The sequence below is a fragment of the Coturnix japonica genome, unplaced genomic scaffold (genome assembly GCF_054131305.1).
Source record: "Coturnix japonica strain WE unplaced genomic scaffold, WE-NBRP24 Scf048, whole genome shotgun sequence".
In the NCBI taxonomy this organism is placed as follows: domain Eukaryota; kingdom Metazoa; phylum Chordata; class Aves; order Galliformes; family Phasianidae; genus Coturnix; species Coturnix japonica.
The window spans coordinates 1,457,665-1,475,819 of NW_028188951.1; the positions used below are offsets into that span (position 1 = coordinate 1,457,665).

At 39.2% G+C, this 18,155-nt stretch overlaps 1 protein-coding gene across 6 annotated transcripts in view; it reads left to right on the forward strand.

Moving 5' to 3' along the window:
- TRPC7 (transient receptor potential cation channel subfamily C member 7) overlaps positions 1-18,155 on the forward strand; it is a 64,795-nt gene that overhangs the window by 16,779 nt on the left and 29,861 nt on the right. For 4 of the 6 annotated variants that reach the window (XR_014940704.1, XM_015875866.3, XM_015875865.3 and 1 more), the window contains exon 3: positions 7,576-7,758. Coding sequence is in view for 5 of the 6 variants with exons in the window: in XM_015875866.3 (XP_015731352.2) it covers positions 7,576-7,758 (183 nt within the window). In the remaining variant the exon portion in view is untranslated. Of the gene's footprint in view, positions 1-2,768; positions 2,909-7,575; positions 7,759-18,155 lie in introns of those variants that run through there. The other 2 variants (XM_085532117.1, XM_085532118.1) reach the window with 1 other exon arrangement.

The following is an 18,155-nucleotide window of genomic DNA, read 5'->3' on the forward strand; positions in this document are numbered from 1 at the left end:
GGGATGGTGACCATTCAAAATGGCAATGCCCCATTCAGAGTGAAAGCTTCCAATAAGTCAAGAGATACACAAATTTCTGTGTACATGAAACTTATTTTAAATTTAAACTAAAAAGTATATATATTAAAAAACCAAAGTGTTTTTAAAAATGGTGGAGGGGACTGATTTTAAAGTCTTTTAATCTAGGAAACATGACTTTGGGCTAATGACTTGGGAATGGCCTTCAGTCTCAAAACATGGCTTTTTTCCTAAGATTGTGAGTACGTTCTTGCAGTTACTTCCCCTTGCAAGACATTTTGCCATGGCAAATAGTAGAAAATGAGCTTTAAGAACTGCATGAGAAGAAGTTTTAGAGTAAATATAAAAATGAAATGTTTTGCATCTTCCAGTGTTTTTATTGGTGGGAATAGCATGGGAATAGAACTGATCTGTTGTTTTTTGGTTTTTTTTTATCCAACAGAAGCTGTGTTTATCACTAAAACAACTTCCCCTAATTAATTGCTGGTAGACATGTAACAGAGAGAGAGGAAAAACAGTAGAAGTAAAATGGGGACATTTCTGCTTTTGACTGTACCCACTCAAAAATCCTTGGAATTTTCAGTGATAAACCACCTTATTGGATCTTTTTCTTCTGTTTATCACTTTAAATAATAAGCTTTACTCTGCATTCAGTAATATGAACTGGTAATTGATATAAATTATAGTGCACAATGAGGTTTTTACTGAGGGGGGAAAAGGGAAAGAAAAAAGAAACAGCCTTCTGCTCAACATAATTAATGTTAGATTACATCTGCCCTACCATTAATGATATACTACTGCAGGAGGTTACTCATACCACCAGACCTGTGAGAATACAAGAAAAGCAGAGTTATAAACTTTAAGAGATTTCCTGACTCCACAGTGGAAACCCCTTAACACCTTAACCCTTAACACCACCCCAGCTAACTTCTTTAACATGTCGTTGTATCTGCTGGGGAACAGCCCCAAGGTGAACCGCGGAGTGGGTGAGTTGGTTTCATACAGCTCTACCCCACTCAGAGATCAGCCTCTGCAGTGCATGTGAAGAGATGAATTGCAGCCAGAAAGTCTGACCTAGAGAGGAGAAAAGAGGTACAAAAAAGCCCTTCCTACAATAAATCATTCAGTGCAGCTGCCATTGAAATTCCTGCAGTGATGCAAGGGATGATATTTTCATCGCTTATTGGAAGCCACACAATTTTTGCTCCTCACTCAAAGCATACTATTTTTTTCTGGACTTCTCTGGCCAAAACTAACTGTGAGCACATCACTTTCTGCTTTGCCCTTGGGCTCTTTTGTAGCACACATCCTTTGTTGTCTCCTGACACTCCCTTACAGGACTTAACAAGCACCCTTAGCCTGGAGTCATGACCCCTCTGCAGCTCCCCACTGCAGGAAGCAGGCAGGTGCCAGGCTTAACTCTGCTCCATTTAAAAAGGACCAAACTGTTTGGAAAACAACACAGAAACATTTTTGAAATGTCAAACTTCCATTTGAACAGCTTGTTTATTATATTGTGCTCTTTGGGGGTGAAGAAGTCAAGGTCTGGCTCATTGCAAAATGAGCAAGTGGCATCTGTTGCTACCTCCAGACGCTCTTAACAACAAATACCTGAGGAGTGAAATGCTTTAAATGAGCACTTAGCTTCATTTTCAGAGATGTGCCCACTGGGTACAAAACAAAGCTCCTAAAAAATTGCTGATGTGCTGCCATTTAGAAAGCACAAGAGCATAAACCAACTAGATGTTGTGCTGTCTGTAAAACTAACTGTAGAGACTTGGCATCACCTATACATACAGGCATTTAGCCTGGATAGAATAGAAATGCACTCAACTGTAGTCAGATACCAGCACTTATATGCACAGTCAGCAGAGCTCTGGGGGTTCAGTGCCCCTGAGATGTGACCGTGGTGACAAGAGCAGTGTTAGGGCCCTTCTTAGCATCTCCTCTTGTTTCCTTCCCTCCCACAGACATTGTGCTTTTTCCTTCTGAAGCATATGGCTGCTTACAGGCTGTGTAAATACCCAGAAGGAAATAGGTCCAACAGCTTCTTAGCTGGCTTTTGCATTTTTCATGTGAAATCTAATTAGTAAATATTTCCAAGCACTTTGTCTGCTTGACGTGATTGTTATTTAAAAAGTGTGATTCAAATCCACCATATTATATTATTGGCTTCCCCCCTCCTTTCTCCTGCCTTTGTTTTCTTTCTACATGCATTGTTATCTGGGGGCATTTTCTGCTGGTTTTCACAGATTTACTTTTGCATTTTATTCTCTTTCTGCTGCTCCTGAAAACGATAATCCAAGCAATGCAACATTTCTCTCCGTGATATATGTGCACACATGACGTAAACTAAATAGAGAGAGCCAAGAGCTTCAAAGAGACACTAAGAACACAACACACTTAAAGCTAGGCAGAAACACCAGATTTACTGCCTAATACACAGCTCCTGCATTGCTTACAAAAGAGAGGCTGGATGTAGCAAGTGTGTGCCATGCAGTTAATCTGTGGTTGCACTGGAAACATACAGATAGCACCATGATAGACCCAATCACGAGTGGAGGATGTACATGGCCATAAGTTCCAGAAGTCTTGGGCTTGTGTGGAAACCCTTGCATTGCAGTGGGACAGATTTACAGGATAGGCAATATTTGAAGGACAGAGCTTTAAATATGATAATATACTGTAGCAGAAATGCAAGTCATGTCTTGAAGCAGTGATGGAGCACCTGGTGAGAAGGCAGGGCCAAACAGGGGAGATCAGGTGTGTATGCAATGCAGATGAGTACCCAGAAGGGATGGAGCCAGGATCCACCCCCCTCCCAGACCTCATTTAAAGGTTGGCAGGGGCTTCTCCTATAAGATCTCTGTATGCTTCAGACCTTCTGAAGGTAAGCAGCTTCTCTTCTTTATTTCTGTGCATATAGCTGTTGTATTTGAGCAATCTATTGCTTGCTGCAGCCTGGGACCTTGCTATACTGCTGTTATTGTTGTGGTTTCCATTGTATTACAAGTAGGCATTTTAGCTATCCTATCTACTCCTCATTTTCCTATTTGACTTTTATTTGGCAGGGGAGTACATATATTGGCAAACAACATTAGGCTGTGCTTTTTAATTAAAAAGGTGGTATAGAAATCATTCTTATCAAGTTATATAAATGTATATTTGAGGTGAGACTCAACTGTGATATTCTCTTTCCTAGTGCCCAGGCTAGTTAGATAATGCCTAGATTTTGTTACATACTAAAAGAATAAGATAGTAGTAATGGCTAGGAATCTAGGAATTATCTCTACCTGGAAAATCTAATGATGGGTTATGCTTCCTGTTTTGCTCTTGATGTGTTTTACTTGGAAGTAATTATCAGAGTGAATTTAATTAAATGCCCTAAATGGGATAGATGGAGTGGTTTTCTTGAATAGTGCAATTGTGTAGGTTGTTTTGTGTGTGTGTCGTTTGCTCTTGTGTGGGTCTGTGGCCCACTGTGTTGTGAATTATCAACAACAACAACCAGGCAAAAAATATGTTATAATAATGAAGTGTAAACTTCAGCACATTGCTTAGAAACATTTTGTCAGTCTCAGCAGAACTTAAGCCTACAACATTCTTCTGAGCCTGGGACTGGAAAGGCAGAGTCAGCAGTCATCTTGAGGGAGATGGAGGATGAATGCCAAGTGGTACTTCTTCCTACTTCAGTGTGTGGTAAAAACTCACCTGTACCTGGGGAGTTCAGCACATCTCAGACCATCTCGCTTCATGCCAGATTCCTCTGCTTACTGCCCAAAATCTTAGAATATCTCAATTTAGGAGGGACCCGTAAGGATCACTGATTCAAGCAACTGGAAACACATCTGCCAAGCTGATATTTAGAGGTCGGTGTCTCTGCATAAAGAAGTTCCTCTCCAATCCCTGACATGGTTGAAGTCTGGAACAGGTTGCACGGAGATGGGGTGGATGCCCCATCCTTGGAGGTATCCAAGCCCAGGCTGCACCTGGCTCTTAGTAATGTGATCTGGTAGGGTGTCTCTTTTTACAGGGGGGTTGGACTAGATGGCCTTTAAATGTTCATTCCAACCCTGAGGGCTCTGTGAAATAGTTGTTGGATGGTTTTGTTTGTTTTGGGTTGTATTTGTTAATTAATCAAGAGAGATGACTGCTATTACTTCATGTTTCATGTCACTTCTCAACTTCAACTTAGGCTGTATCCCTTTGACCTGAAAGAGCCCTCTTCTGAGGAAATCTGGGTGGTTTGGAACAGATGCAGAGATATGATAGAGTTCACTTAGAACATAATCAACAGATAATAATAGGGTACTTGGAGAAATTGCAGTGAATGACAAGTGCCATCAGCCTTTTCAAAACAGCAGAATCAGACATTTTTAACTCCACATGCACAATGGTGTCAGGAGAAGCAGGAAATAGCTGATATTTAGTTCTTCTATTCTAACTTAAAAAAGATATTGTAAAATTGCAAAGGGAGATGCACTGATGTAGTAGAATTGCTAAGTGCTGTGTGTGTTCTCATTAGCAAACAGAGCAGGATTTTCTGTGCCGACCATGAACATCAAGGAAACCAGCACAAAATGATAAATGATTTTGGAAGAGGAATCTAGGTTGAAGGCACAGCACTATGAGCGATCCCTGAGGTTTGCCTTATGTGTGAGAAATGCCTCCTGAGAGCAGGGAGCTGCTTTTCAGCCCAGTTGCATATCGATTGGAATGTTTTTTGTTTTTTTTTTTTCATTCTTTACACATCCTGTATCTTAGTTAGATCCTGCTGCTTCTCGTGTGCACTTATAATTGGAGTTAAATGATTTTGAACAGAAAAATCATCCTTGGTTTTTGCAAGCGTACGAAATCAGAAGCAGCACTGGGTTTTCAGGGGATGTGAATAAAGCTGGGTTGTGATGGAGTGTGCCAGCTGGGAGCCTGCCATTTACAGTTGCTTCAGAAGCACTTTTCTAGTTGCTAAGTAAACTGCTTTCCTTAAAGGAAGTAGAAAAATGAGAGCTAATACATACTAGTTGTTCAGATGATGTGGAAATAGTGGTAAGAATTACCTAAAATATGCTGGTAGGAGGTAAGATTGTGAACTTTGTAAACAGTGTACAAATAGGGAATGTTATTACAGTTTAGTCAAGTTCTTACTCTTGTTTCCTTCAAACCTGCTGGTCTAATTCAGTGTCTCCATTACCTGGGGCACTTTTGCACTTCACTCCCAGCCTATACCCCTTTTCTGGTCTGTATTTGCTGTCCTTCACTGCTCCTGCAGTTACTTTAAGCTGAGGTTTGCTTTTGGGCGACTGGGCTCCCAGTGTGTTTTAGTACAGAGAACTCCTTGGCATGATGAAGATTAAAGCACCGGATTGATTAGAGAGGAGCACTCTGAATCCTTATAGTACAGTCTTTTATTTCTGACACCAATTCACACTATGTTTGGTAGCATTCACTTCCCAAACCCTGTCTCCACGAAATACTTTGCTCAATTTAAATGCAAATGTGCAGTCATTTTCTGCCTGACCTTAAAGACCTTTTATATGTTTGTGTCCTAATTTGGCCTTTTTATAGAAGTCTTGGTGTCCCTGTTTCTTCTATGGGGCATGCTCCTGCTCTACCAGAGATAAATACCTGCTTATGGTTATGTTGTGTCCCTTTTAATGAAGATTGGAAGTTCTTGCTGACTTCTGTTTATGAGCACCACAATTGAAACATGGTGAATGACTGCAGTGCACAAGAAGAAAATGGGAAACCCGGGAACCTTCAGCATTTGCAGCAAATAGCAGAATGTAACCACACAAGTTCCTCCTCACAGGAGGTCTTATAAGTAAAATACATCCCCAGCTCTGATCTCACAAACACCCATCAGAAATGCTATCTTTCTCTTTCTGCAAGAATCTCATCCTGGACCTGAAAGCACCTTTGGGCTACATGCAGCTGATAATTTTGAGAGCTGTCTTAGGATAGACATCTTGCTTTCCTAAAGACCATCAGCCCAAAGCACAGGCAGGAGCCGCACTTCCTACATCGCTTCCTTAAGGAGTGAATGTGTGTTCCAGCTCCTGTGGCAAATCTTTGTGCATGAAACTCTAAGCCTTAGGAAGTAAACTGGAGGCACACCCATAAAGTGGATGCTTTGTCAACAAACAGTTGTATGTTTTAAGAGGCAGTACATTACTGTTGTGTTAACCTGGATCTGACCTGGGAAAGAGTAGACTTCAACCCATGTGACAGCATAATAACCAAGGTGTATGTGTGAGAGGGCATCAGATGAGCCTCAAAAGCCACAGCAAAATTCTTAAACCATCTTATTTAAGAAAATATTCATTGTCAAGAGCAATTTGGCTCTGAAGGATGAAACTCCTATCACTTCCAAAGAAATCTGACGACCTCTAAGCATAACACCATCTTTCAATCAGTGCTGTGCTGTCTAATTAACTAATGTTTGCATTGTGATTTGAGATATTGCTTTACAAGGAAGGCTAATATGTTGCTATGTTTAAATGTTAGAATTAATAATTTAGAAAATATGAGAGTACAAAGCCTGGTTACTCATATCATTTCATCAAAGTCAGGTTTAACTACCTTCTTTTTGGCTTCTTGCTTAATTAGTTAAGCTGCTGAATTTAATTAACTCATTAAACTTAATTTGGAAAGATCTCTCAAGACAGTAGGAGCTTATCTTATGCTTATTATTCCTATTTGTTTCATGAAATCTTTATCACTGTTTTGTTAGGATATTAATGGTAGCATTAATCGTGTTCTTCTTTACTTCATTTACTCTGATGGTGGCATTTTCCTCATTTTAAGTGCCAGCATGTGAAAATCAATCACAATTTAAGATGGTGAAATTGCTCTTTAGCCATCTCTCAGGTCAGCTATGTACCATCTCTTTTCCCGTAAATGTAAATTGGGTTTGCAAGGTGAAGTTATTTCATGGAGAATCATGTTAAGTTTCTGAAGTCCTACGTCTTGGAGAAATGCTATGAGGGAAATGATCCTCAGGATGCTCTTTTGGAACAGCTTAACTATGTGTTTAGGTAATGTATTTGAAACTAGAAGTGGTATTACAATTCATTATAATTCATTTAAGCTCATCTGGATGTGATGCTGCAGCTTGATGTTGATCTGCCACTCCTTGATATTTATTAAAGAGTTTATTGCAAAAGGTATAAATAGTAAAATTTTATGTAAATTCAAACTCGTTTGTTTGGTTGTCTTTTTTCTAGAGGGTATGCACAGAGAAGAGGCTGCATCATTACTTAAATTGGGATTTCTTTTCAAATTATTCATCCATTCTTCAGGGAGCATTTTATTGTGACTCAGGATATACTGCTGGTAGAGACTTTGCCAATTAATTGGGAAAGGAGATCATATGTTTATAATAATCTAGTTCTGTTCTGGCTGAAATCAAATACTTCTCTGCTATTCCAGCCAGCGTGATTTACAGATGTATCCATGCTCACAGTTGCTCTACTGGGACTCTTCATTGTTGTAGCTTTAGTCTGAGGCATGCTCTCAAATGGACAGTTAAATAGCTTGTGTCTTTCTGTTTTCCCATAGAATGACTATAGGAAGCTATCTATGCAATGCAAGGACTTTGTAGTGGGGGTACTGGACCTGTGCAGAGACACTGAAGAAGTGGAAGCAATTCTGAATGGAGATGTGAACATACATCTGTGCCCTGAGCATCACCGGCCAAGTCTGAGCAGAATTAAACTGGCAATTAAGTATGAGGTCAAAAAGGTAAGCTACTTGTTTGTGTGGATATGTCATTGCATGTCAGCTAGACGCCACCTGGAAGATCAGGGAGATGGATTTTGGTGAGAGCCAAGGCTGTTCCTCGAGTCCTAGCATGTCATGGAAATATGTCCTATGAATGGAAAATTTGATTCTGGCAAATTCTGGGTCTGGGTGGTCCTGATTAATTGCTCCTACAATATGTGTAGATAGAAAATGGGCTCCTGCAATGGGCTTGGAAGAGCATTCCAAATTTTCAGGCTAACATCTGCTCTCTTTCCCCTTGCGTGCCTGTCACCTGCTCCACTTTTCCTCTCGACTGTGTTACTCTGCTGCCCTGAGAAGGTTTTTCCTGTTATGAAAGCCATTAATTGAAGAGAATCTTAGAGCTCTTATTTGAAATGCATTGCTTTTGTATGGGAACACGTAGTTTGGAGCTGAATATGGTTTCCTAGTATGCTGTGTGTGGTATCGTGGTTAGTAAGGGGCCTTTCCACAAGCTGGGTCAAGTTCAGCTAGTGAAGTTGTTGCTTTGGTAACGGGGCCAGATTTGCTCCAATGCACTTTCAGATACTAAACTCAAAAGGTACTCATAGCTCATCACCAAGGAATACCTCCAGTCACCCATAATCTACGAGTTATTATGAAGCTGGTCAGAACCTCAAGTTCTTTCAGTGTGTGAATTTTTCTGTGCCATTTTCCTCCTTAATTCTTTTAAACATTTGCATCATCTTTTAGATACTGAGACCATTACCCAGAGCTGAACTGCTGCTGGTAATTGTGCTGCTTTGAGCGTGTTTGTCTTGGCTTAGACTGCTTCAAAGGAATATTTCCTCAATTTCTCCTATTTTATATTAGATGGTTATTTTATGTCTGACCACTTACTTAAGGCATCTGTGATCTGCCACATGCAGTTTGTTGTTTTGTTTTATAAATAACTTCATATGCTAGAGAAAGCAAGCGTCCTTTGTGGATCACAACAGCTTGTTGCCCATGGATAACTGTTAATTACAGAATATAAACAGAAACATTACTCAGTCTCATGTTGACTCTTTAGCGTTTCTCAGAATACCCTTTTCAGCAGTGTTTGCATGTAAGGTGAGCATTTAACTGCTAGCTGGAAAGTAAGATAGCTTCATCTGTGGGAGGCAGAGATGCATTCAGATAAATGGCTTTGGTTATTGGCAGTGGCTTGTGATAATAAGATGGTATTTATTGCACATGCTGAACAGAGATTGTGTTAGGGTAGCGCAGTAATGATTTCCTTAAGAGAAAATAGGTTTTGGGTACAAATTTTATATGCAGCTGAGGGACATTTAGGCTTATGTATATGAAATCTGTGCTCTAAAACTTATTGTGAAGAAAATTATTTAATAGAAAGGGATGTGATGAAGAGTGAGTTGCCATACATATCTGATGGATTCTTGAACTGGTTCTATAAATTCCAGGTCATATTTGCAAAGTTAATGCAATAAAGACTACATCTGTGCCTGTTGCTCCTATTACTAAAACCCTCCTACCTTTACTATTAGCATAAACACTCAAAGGTTTGCTTCCAACTCCCCAAGCCCTAAATAAGCCAAGGAAATTAAGATTTTCTTACTTTATTTGGGGGGGGGAGGGGAGGGACACTCCTGAAATATTTATCCCTTGTCACAAAAAGCAGGAAGAACTTTAGACAAGATACTCTTAAGGACTTCGCAATAGACTAGGGAAAAGTAAATGTTTTATATTACAGGTATTTTTCATCGAGCTAATATCAAAACTATTTGCATCTTAAGTTTTCAGAGAACTTATTTTGCTTTACATTTATCTCTACCATTAGCTTCTGTATTTACACTTTAATGTCTACTGTAGGCTTCAGTTGATGAAGGTTTGCAGAGAGCAACTTTATATTGAAAACTATCCATGGTTTTATTGTATAGCTGCCAGTGCAATCCTCATTTAATCACAATTTGTACCCATATGAAGGCTATAGGAATGCAATTAAGGTAATGTTTGCTGTTCAAGTTGTTAGTGCTAATTTTTGTCCTGTCACAATATCTTAATTAAACAATATCCTTAATTTGGCAGTCGTGCTCCTAAATAAGTGACAGTTGCTGGAGGTATGGGCTGCACTTCCCTGTACAAAGAGCAGTGAATTCAGTCATCAAACTCACGCTTTTAGCCAGATATTCAGTTTTTCCCATACCTTTCCTTTTTAAGACCAAACCTCTACTTGAAAATCCCTTGTTCCAAGGGCAGCTTGGCCTTGAATTGAATGGGAGGCCAGGGCTGTTCACTTATCACACTGAGGGTACAGGAAGATTTGTACACCAAAGGAGGGACTGGAGCCTCCTTACATCTTTTACCCAGGACCCTGCAGCTGGTAACCTCAGCTGGTCTTGTTCTGAGTTCTAAACCATCTTCCCTCTGTACTAATGTATTGATCAGAATCCTTTTCTCTTTCCTTTTTTCTTCCCCCTTTCCTATTTACAAAACCTCAGATGAAATGGAAACTCATTCAAGAGAGCATCAGAAGTTTCAGACTTTGGAGCCCCATTTGCCTCTACTTTGTACTCTTTTTCCTGAAAAAGCTTAGTGTGTATATATAATACTTGCCAAGAAAGCAAGTTTAAGCCTTGATAACACATCTGAGGTATTTTATATACAAGGGCAGTGAAGAATTAAGACCTAATGCTTGCAGATATTTCACAGCGAGGAAAAAAGCTTAAAATTGCAGTCGTTTATAAAGCATCCTCCAAGAACTGTATGACTTGAACTCTCTACCTGAGAGAAATAAACTGTCACTCTGTACCCAGAGGTTCTTGGAAAACTGCACTCAAATACCCTTTGTTCAATTTCACTGGGGATATCACTCCCTTCAAATTAAATATCTTAATGATTCGTGATTCCCTGAAAAATTATTATAGTAATGGTTACAATAGGAGCAGTTTGTCAGGGATGAAGTAAATGATTTTCAAATGTTGGAGCATTTATAAAGCCCTGGGTGCTTGTCAATAAAAGAATTTCTAGCGTACACTATGGAGTTGTTGCAAACTTGTTGCTGCCTCCTGGTATAACCTAGCTGGGTTCACACGTGCACCCTGGTAAAGGTCTGGATTCTTTCTACTCCATCAAAGGGAGGAGGGACATTGGGAGCAGGGGTAGCAGTGGAACCCACTGTGGCATAGCAGAGGGCTTGGCAGCCTAAATTGAAGTGCTCTTTCCAATGAAATAAAATAACTGATCCCAATGATAGTGCCAGCTTCTCTTCCATGCTTTCTCTCTCTGGCTCTGTCAGAACCAGGTTACTTATACCCCAAGCTTGATGTATTCCATAGACCTTTGATATTTTAGAAGTTCATCTGCTGTGAAGCAGTGAGCCATTCTGTATCTCTGTAGCTGATTAGTAGCATGCTTGCAAGATATGAGTTAAGTTCACTTTCTTGGTAGGAAACTGCACAAGACTGTATTTTCTTTAAACAGCTGAACAATCCCAATCAGATATAGGGAAAACCTGCCCCACATTTTTATTTCCCGTGTTTGAATTTGTTTTTAATTCATCCAGGGTGTGGTTTATTTTTTTTTTTTCCACTTGTGAAATATAGGGACAGAAGCTGGGACAGCTCTCCCTTGAGTTCTTCCCCCAAGCCTCCAGCAGTGAGGAAATGCCCCTTTTCTTGGCGTACCACAACAAAAGCATTTGAGGAACACTTCCTATTTTCTGTTCTTATTTTACTCCATGTTGCTCTGCTGTGTTTATCGCCCTTTAATATTGGCAAATGTGTTATCTTTTGACACTCACCTTTGGATCTAAGGCTGTTGCTTCTCTATAAGAAGTGACATTCGCTCCCTTCTTTCTCAGAGTCAAAAATCATTGCTGCTGTATTCTTTTAATTGCAAGCGTTGAGTGCCCTTCTCTATTTTCTCAGTTAGAAGCTCATTTCATAACTCACAAAGCCAGAGCACCTCTCTCTTTCACGAGTTTTAATTAGATTAACAGTAAGGCACACAAACTGAGTTTTAAAAAAAAAATTAATAAGAGTTAAACAGAACACCAGATGGCTGTGTAAATCCTATTTAATGGAGAACTGGAACAGGAACTTTTCTCATAAATGTATTATTAATAATTAACATATGGAGGATGCTTCAAACAGAATACTCGTGGCTATATTAGATTATAATTTTTTCCTGCATTGGTCACATAGCTTTTGTAAACTGCTGTGACAACCTCAGTGTCCCATTCATTTGCTCTGAAGATGCTGTTTTGCTCTGTGCTGTACCTCATATGCCAGCTGCAGTCCAAGGAGCTCTTTGTTGCTGCATGGGACATCAGTGGCTGCATCCATGGAACAGGCAAAAGAATCAGCTCTTGCTGTCAAGGTTCAGGGCAATCTTCCTAATGGCTCTTTGTCACTCTTTAAAACAGGGTGAAAGTTTAGGGTATATTCCATGGGAAATCCCAAACTTCTCTATCCATAGTGTGCACAGAAAATGGTTTAAGCAGGGTAAGGCTGTGTTTTACCGTCCAAATGTCAGGCCTTGAGGGGAAGAACTTCTCATGTAAAAGGTTTTCAGGAAGTTGGCTTTTTGCTTTGGTGTTCTCTAACTCCAGTCACTTTTAACTACTGAATTTCAGGAATAGCTAATTGAAGTCCATCACTGATGGTTGGGCCCACAGTGTAGGGATGAGAAGTGTCTCTTGTCTCCGTCACCAGAGCCACCTGAAACTGTAAAAAAGACATTTTGTTTTTATGTGACAATAGAAATACCCTGGTCATTCTGGACTCCTACTTCTATCCTTGTAATTTTCCTTGTTGTATTTTTACTTATTTTACAGATTTTTTAAGTGATAGGGAAGGAGTTACTTTCCTTCCTTACGGAAACAATTTTTATGTCTCTGACTATTTCATTAGCAAGGTTCCTTCCTCCCACTAAATCTGTGGCTCTGATGGTATCCATTTGCCCAGATGTTTTAATTTCTTTTCCAGGATGAATCTCATTTTGTTATTTCCTGCCCATAAATTCATCCTCTCAAGGCTCAAATGAATCATATCTCCATCCTGAGTGGTGTTTGCAATATTCCCAATTTACAGTAATATGCAGACTTAATTATTTTCATTTGCAAAGTACCACAGGGTCTTAGATGTTCATGAAGTCATTGATGAGAGAGCAGGAGGACACATCAAATCCTTTGCATGTATTTCCATCATAGATAAAAGGACTTAAAAATTACCTTTATTAATATTAAAATTCTTTTAGAAAAGAACAATTAATATTGTGTGCTTTAAACCTGACCTTATGTGCCCCCAATTTTGGCTTCATTTATCTCCCCACAGGCAGTTGACCTGCTAATGTCTTTGGGACAGAAAGTCAGATGGGGATGAATACAAGCCCTCAAGAACAGAATAGGTTTCAGTATTTCAAATTGAAGGCATTTCTGAAATAGTGTTCAAATTTGAGCATTTCCATGAGCAGTGACCCAAGTTACATCTCTTCTATTCCATATTCTTGTCACACGCCTGTAGATATCCATATTTAATAACTTTTTTGAACTCTGCCTTATGGTGAGGGGACTTATCCTACAAGAGAATCTCTCCATCAACTCTGGGAGTGAAACCCTCTATCTTGGAGGCATTAGAATTTGAGCATTGTATCAGCACAGTCTTTCCTTGTCATTTGGAAAAGAGTCGGCTGGCTCTATTGAGGGAAGAGGTTATAGTATTTTAAAACTCTATGCCCACTGTGGTTGTTTTCTATTTAGGTACCCAAGGGAATTTTTTCTTTGGTAGCTTTTTGTTCTGGCATGCTTTCAGATAAATAGGTAGGTAACGATTTCCAAGTGGTTCTGATTCTGTAGAAATAAGAAAAACCTGGAATGCTTGAGGTTGGGACTTTCACTTCATTTGCTTGTTGTCAGATAAATAGTTCAATTACAAGACTTATTTATGCACATGAAATGAGAAACTTGGCATTAGCAACAAATCTCTTCATAAAACATGCAGCATATTGGAATATGGAAGTGGAGATTCCTCAGAAACAAACTACAGAATTCATTACTCTGTAGGAAATAAAATGCCTAGCACAAAAGGAGTACTCACTCTTGAATAAAGGAAGAGAAATTGAAAATAAGCTACAGACAGGTTTAAATTAAAGAATTTCTTTAAACACTACATTTTCTAGTTTTATACCTCAAATATATCACTTAATTTTGCAAAACAAGGATTGAAAATAAATGACAGCAATAACAATGAAATCTTTCTCGATTGCTGTAAGGATTATTAACTTTGTTTTCTCTCGGTACTGAAGGTTATTTCTGTTAGTAGGCGAATTGCAATCAAAATGGTCCTGGCAGCTTTATTTACCCCATTATTTTTGTTTTCTATTAGGCTGATTTGTTTTTATTTGGCTTTATTTTGTCTGTTTAATATTTTCTGCCTAGTCAGACCCAGTTTCCATTCACATTGCTCATTCTAATGGGACTACACTGTCTCCTTTATAGCTCTGTATTGCATAGGTGCTTTGGGCAGTTGTGCCAGCACTGGTCTGTCCTTCACTACCTTAGGCTCTACTGCTTATCAGTTCTGCAAAGTGAGATCCCAATCCCATAACTGTGCTTGCTGATTATGCAAAGTTCAGAAAATCCATTCTAAACATCATGCTTGCTTTTATAGTGCAGACTGAGTTACATAAAAGATATGTGGTTGCAAACAGTAGATATGTTAATGTTTAAAGTGCCAAACATCAGAATTTGGGATTAGATAGAGTTAATCAGCAAGTGGATCCAGATATTGGATTTCCATAGCATTGAGGAATATGTGGATGTCTTGGGATTTGATGCAAGCATGTATTTCCCCACTCTAATTGCTCTACTAAGAAAGTTTTCTTGGTTAAGGAGCTCCATGTATGAGGTTTTGCAGAAGGCAGGCTTTATTACTAACACCATACTGACTACTTTATTGTGTGTGTCTTTAAAGTAACTGTGTCTGAAGCTGCACAATCCATTTTTATTTTCTTCTGATAGTTCTAGGTCATCTGGGCTCTGCCTGCAAATAAAAACCTTCTCCCTTTACAAGGTTTATATCTGTCTGACTTGATACCAGGACCGAATATTCACTGAGGCTGTCAGGAAAAAAATCATCTACAGGATGAGTGAGATCCTCATGAATATTTGTGTGATACCATTAGACAGTCAAATGAACCCCAAGGAGGGAGGAAAAGCCGCAGGAATCCTCAGGGCAGGGACATTTCCTTGCTTCAGGTTCTATCTGCAGCAACTCTGACAGCCCAGGGGGCCTTCCTCATATAGGGTTTGTTGATTTCCTATGGTCAGATTATTTTTTGCTCTTAGGTGGAGGTATTAGAACTGGCTGATGTTCTTATCCCTGTAAGGCTATTCTGGTGCAAATGGTTTTTAAAATGTGGCCTGTGGCCAGGGGTAGCAGTTAGCTATAACTGAAGTGGGTCTCTCTGGCAAGGAAGACACCATCCCTTAGCATGGGTATTTAGATTGGAACTTCACTTATTTGTAATGAATAAAACAGATGACAGTGATTTGTACCCAAGTAATTTCCAATCTCTCTTAAACTCTGCAGCTTTACTTACACACTTTATCAGGTCCATCCCTCACAATCACAGTGCCTGCTGACATTATAGATGTTCCTTTGAACACACTTGTTGGTGTGACTCTTTCTCCAGCATTCACTCACTGGTTAAACACACCTCTGCTCCTCAGAATTGCAGATTTAATTGGTGATGCTTGCCAACATCACAGTGCTTACAGTGAAGGAATGCTCTGTATAATAGGACATTGAACTCACTAGTTTGTGTTGTTCTGGCATGCAGTTTGTGCGCTGCCTCACTGAGTTCTTTCTTCCTACAAAACCCTTTGTCTGTTTTGTGCCATCTGCATGAGCAGAGCAAGTTAAGGCTGTATGAGTGGTTAATTCTGTTGCATTGGTGGTGATAATATGACAGCTCATTCTTGTATCTTAGGCTGGGCTGCAATGTGGAGAAACTGCTGTCCTGTTAACTATCTGGTGTGATCTCTGGAACTTCCCCTTCTTTTGGACTCTTTCAGTTCTCACCAAAGGCTTTGAGAATGTTGTTTTCCTTATTTTATTTAAGGTCAGCTTTCACAGAGTATTTCCCTGTAGCACAGATCATTTTTGGAGCTGTCAATACTGCCCTGTCTTTCAGAAGCTCTCAATAGTGTCACTTTATTATTAAAATTGTTTCTTCATGCTGACAAGTGATTTCTTTCTTTAGGCCTTTCTAACTTAAAAAATATATATATAATCCATAGGCTGGAGAGAAGTGTTATTTGTACCACTTATTATTAAAATATGCATAGCAAAAGGAAAAACCATGGCCATCTATTGGTTTGTGTGTGGCATGGGATCAGAAAAGCTGTTGCAGTCATTTCTGAATGTAGAAAGCTTTTTCTACATTTATGATGCTAAGCAAAATATTAGTGTAATATCTCATCTGATGTCTGTGGCCATTCTCTGAGAAAAGAGAAAGTTAAGCAGCTCATCCAGGTATTTTGGGTTCTAAGATTGATTTCTGATGCTCTGGGTTGAGAGAAGGCTGACATTGTCCAATGCTCGCTGTGTATTTCATTAAGACATGAATGAAATGAAAAATGGTGCTGCTTGTTGTAAGCAAGAGATGAAAATTTATTTGTACTCTTATCTTTCTTATTCTGATTTTTTTTCTTCATTTTCATAAGAATCAGACTAAGATGATTACCATCAAGGCTTTATGGCACACTGTCAATCTTTACTGTCTTGTACAAAATACTTTATTCCCATGAATTTGGCTTTATGGCAATTGCTTCTCCATTTCCCTGAATGTGTGTTTTCATTTGAGCTGTTCCCAGACAGAGTGAAACAATGAACATATTAAAATATCTTGTGAGTTCTCTGAAATGCCAACCAGCAGAAGTCTTTGTCTGCCTCATTGCCAAGGGCAACTGAATCTCTTTGAATCAGTTCTCATAATATGGTGAACAGTGACAGGTAGGAGGAAGCCAAGAAGCCTGGCTGTCGTTGCAGAAGTCTTCATGTCTACCACTGCAACTTTCCTTTCTATGAGCCATTAAAACTGGTGTTGATTTAATCCCATCTAAAAAAAAGAAATAACTTACGAGGGAAATCAGTTCTGTCCAACTTCCTTCCATGGTTTTCGGCTGTTTGCCAGAAAGATAATTAGCCTGAGCAAACAGGCTAAGGATTCGGAAATCCTTCATTGTAGTACTGTTGTTATCACCTTAAAGTGCTCGTGTGATTAGGACTGATGATTTATAATCTATCTTTTTAAAACACTCTTTTTTTTTTTTTCTGGGGGAGAGAAACCGCGTAGCAAGTTGTTCATATTTCGAAGAACCATTCCTCAAGATGGAAGAGGCTAAAAGTACTTACCAAATTCTTTCACCCTGAAAGGCTTAGTCACAAAAGATAGTTTTCCTTTTTCTTTTGAGGAATGAAGCCTCCCCCCTGCCTCAAAGCCTAATTCATCTGAAGAAGTGCGTTTTAAATGGTTGCTCATGTGCTGTTAAAGATGGAACTGCCCTATTCCGCTTCTATCCCAATTACTGTCCTACTGTATTTCACTCTGCGCTACCAATGAACAGGTGATTAAAGATCCCAGTAATAGTTTTGTTATTACACCATTGTCTAGGAAAAAGGTCCATTATATTTCTGGTGTGATCGTTTTTGCAGAGATGATGAAGATGAGAGCACAGCAGGAACCTGTAGCCCCTGCTTTTCTCCTCTTTCTCTCTCCAGCTTTTCCCCCCTCTGCCTACCTCCTTAAAGATCTGCTTTTTGAAACAGTGGGGAGTTTTGCATTTCCCTTCTTAGCACATTTAGTCACCCACCAAACCCATAAATGAAATGTTCAGTTATCCAAACGCAATTAGCCACATACCTATTTTTCATCCTTTCTTTCAGTTATTTTGCCTTTCAATTATCTCTCTTTGTTATTAAAAACAGTCACATGCTAAATTCAATCACTCTGATGAACAATATGAAATAAAGTTCAGTCTTTTATTATAAAACTCTTGGATCTGGTGATGCTGTGTTTTTGGTTTTTTTGGGGTTTTTTTTTGTTTTGTTTTTTAACCATTAAGAAATTGCCCTTTTCAGTTGTATGCTGCTCCATTTTTCTTTTTTCCCTGAACAATAAACAGGGAAATAACAGTTGTAAGATACAAAATATGCACTTTCTGTATATTTCTGTACCAGTGATGTGCGGAATCAAATTCTGTAACCAGAACTAGGTTATAAAGCAGGTATGTGTTTATTCTGCACTGGGCACGTGGGGGAATCACTTCTCCTATCATGTGCCTTGATAGACAAAGTGTTGGAAAGTTATAGGGTAAGCATATACATATACAAAAGATTTCCAGTAATGCATCA